This window comes from Mus caroli, unplaced genomic scaffold, assembly GCF_900094665.2.
Source record: "Mus caroli unplaced genomic scaffold, CAROLI_EIJ_v1.1 scaffold_16220_1, whole genome shotgun sequence".
In the NCBI taxonomy this organism is placed as follows: Eukaryota; Metazoa; Chordata; class Mammalia; order Rodentia; family Muridae; genus Mus; species Mus caroli.
The window spans coordinates 972-3909 of NW_018390821.1; the positions used below are offsets into that span (position 1 = coordinate 972).

Here is a 2938-nt window from a genome sequence, read left to right on the forward strand (position 1 = left end):
ACCAAGCAGTTCTGGTTTAGATATATTATGGTGGCATCTGCTGAGCAGTGGTGGAATACACATATAATCCTAGCAATTTGGAGGCACAGGAAGGCAAGTCTCACTGAGGTCTAGGCCAGTGTGGTCTATAAAGCAAATTGCAAGACTGCTTAGAATACAGGTAGTCCTATAAAGAACCTCTCTCTAAAAACAAAGAAAGAAAATTGATGGTGAGTTCTCTATCCTCATCAGTAGTGATCTAACCCTCACACTTCCCTGTGTGGACAGAAGGGCTCCCTAAATTTCTTGTCACTAATGGTGTATTTTTTTTACCTGCTTCCCTAGGATGACTCTTTAGAAGAAGTCACAGAGGAATGCTATTCCCCAACCACCCTCCAGAACCTGGCAATTCAGAGTCTACTGAGGGATGAGGCCTTGGCCATTTCTGCTCTCACAGACCTGCCCCAGAGTCTGTTCCCAGTCATTTTTGAGGAGGCCTTCACTGATGGACATATAGGGATCTTGAAGGCCATGATACCTGTGTGGCCCTTCCCATACCTTTCTTTAGGAAAGCNGATAAANAATTGCAACCTGGAGACTTTGAAGGCTATGCTTGAGGGACTAGANATACTGCTTGCACAAAAGGTTCAAACCAGGTAGGCAAAAGCAACTAGGATTGGAGNAAGGTTCTCTGAGTGCTGAGAAGAAGCAACTAGTGACAGAGAATATTTAGCCAACCATGGATCAGAGACTTCTGATCTTCAATATTCTCTTTGCCCCACATTCAAGATTGTTCTTCACTGGGTATAGAAGCTTATAGGGGTATAGGGGTTTAAGCTCAGTCTCAGCTCCCTGGGCAAATAATGGCTAATGCAGAAGACAGAAGAATAGTAGACATAGCCAGTGAGAAATGGGTCTTTCCTGCATCCCTCAAAGGTACAAGAGCTTGTGATTAAGGAGCTTGGAATCAAGGGAAGAAAGACAGGGCTAAAGATGACCATCATGCAAAGAATGTTATGCATTTACTGAGCATGTGACACTTGGGGTTTAATTCTAGGCAAAGGAAAAGGCAAAGTTTTGGAAGAAAGAGCTGATGNATGAGATGTGAAGAGAATCAGAGTGTAAGATGTGTCTTCTTTTATCTTCTGATAATTATATTCTTATCTCTCACAGTATGTGCAAACTCAGAGTAATTAATTGGAGAGAACATGACTTGAAGATATGGGCTGGATCCCATGAAGGTGAAGGCTTACCCGAGTTCACGACAGAGAAGCAGCCAATTGAGAACAGTCCTGGCTGTGAGGTGAAGAAAGAATTGAAGATGACGACTGAAGTCCTTCGCATGAAGGGCAGACTTGATGAATCTACCACATACTTGTTGCAGTGGGCCCAGCAGAGAAAGGATTCTATTCATCTATTCTGTAGAAAGCTAGTAATTGATGGCTTAACCAAAGCCTCAGTGATAGAAATCTTCAAAACTGTACATGCAGACAGTATACAGGAGCTTATCCTAAGATGTATCTGCATAGAAGAGTTGGCTTTTCTTAATCCCTACCTGAAACTGATGAAAAGTCTTTTCACACTCACACTAGATCACATCATAGTTACTTTCAGTTTGGGTGATTCTGAAAAGCTTGATGAGGAGATAATATTCAGCTTGATTTCTCAACTTCCCACACTCCACTGTCTCCAGAAACTCTATGTATATGATGTCCCTTTTATAAAAGGCAATCTGAAAGAATATCTCAGGTAAGGAAGACTGAGAGGGTCCAGTAAGACCATAGAAAACACATCACTTTTCTTTTGCTTTTTTCTTCTTTTGTTTTATTAAGCTATGGAGTCCTTGATAATCTGGCCACAATAAACCTAGCACTGTTAAAAAATAACATATCTGAGCAGATGAGCTGTGTGCTAAGATATGTATGATGAGGCATAAGCATGCCTCTTATTGCTCATGTGTCAAAAGTTTTGAGTTCAGAATCAGGTTGAGCAGATGATCTATATGCAACACTGGGTTTCAAGATGAAGACAGGACCATTGCCTTTGGTGGAATAAAACTTCTGAAAACTGTTAACAACAGCCCTAGTAGTTGTTAAATTTTGTTTGAGGTAGGTAGTTCTTCCTACATGCACCATGTTGGCCTGATTTATCCATTGCTGTGTTTTCCAGCCATGCCCTGAATCATACCTATAGTGATAACTACAGACCTCAGACTAGAATACTGAGTTGTGAAAGCAGATAACACAAGGCCATATCCTAGAATTGACCTCAAAGTGTAGCCAGGATGAGTTTGGGAGAAGTGCCATCTGCTTAGCTGTCAATTATATCAACCCTTTTCAACAACATTTATCAAAAAGCAATCATTTCTTCTCTCCCCAGGTGCCTGAAAAAGCCCTTGGAGACGCTTTGCATCAGTAACTGTAGCCTCTCACAGTCAGACTTAGATTACCTGCCCTATTGCCTGAATATTTGTGAACTCAAACATCTGTATCTTAGTGATATATATCTATGTGATTTACTCCTTGAGCCTCTTGGGTTTCTCCTTGAAAGAGTTGGAGATACCCTGAAAACCCTGGAATTGGAGTCATGTTGTATAGTGGACTTTCAGTTAAGTGCCTTGCTGCCTGCCCTAAGCCAATGTTCTCACCTCAGAGAGGTCAGTTTCTATGACAATAATGTGTCTCTGCCTTTCTTGAAACAACTTCTACACCACACAGCCCTGCTGAGTCAGCTGATCTATGAGTNTTACCCTGCCCCTCTGGAGTGCTATGATGACAGTGGTGTAATACTAACACACAGATTAGAAAGTTTTTGTCCTGAGCTCCTGGATATACTTAGAGCCAAAAGACAGCTCCATAATGTCTCATTTGAAACACCCCAATGCTCTAAATGTGGTGGGTGCTACATTTATGATCAGGAGACCCAATTTTGCCGTTTTGTGAAACTACTATTAGCTTGA

General features: G+C 41.5%; 1 protein-coding gene across 1 annotated transcript; it reads left to right on the plus strand.

Annotated features, from left to right (window-relative positions):
• The first annotated feature begins 328 nt into the window (after window positions 1-328).
• On the plus strand, window positions 329-2938 carry LOC110288854 (oogenesin-1-like). The gene is made up of 3 exons (XM_021155089.1): window positions 329-635; window positions 1153-1728; window positions 2359-2938. The coding sequence occupies exons 1-3, from the start codon at window positions 511-513 to the stop codon at window positions 2936-2938; spliced, it is 1281 nt and encodes a 426-aa protein (XP_021010748.1). The 5' UTR covers window positions 329-510.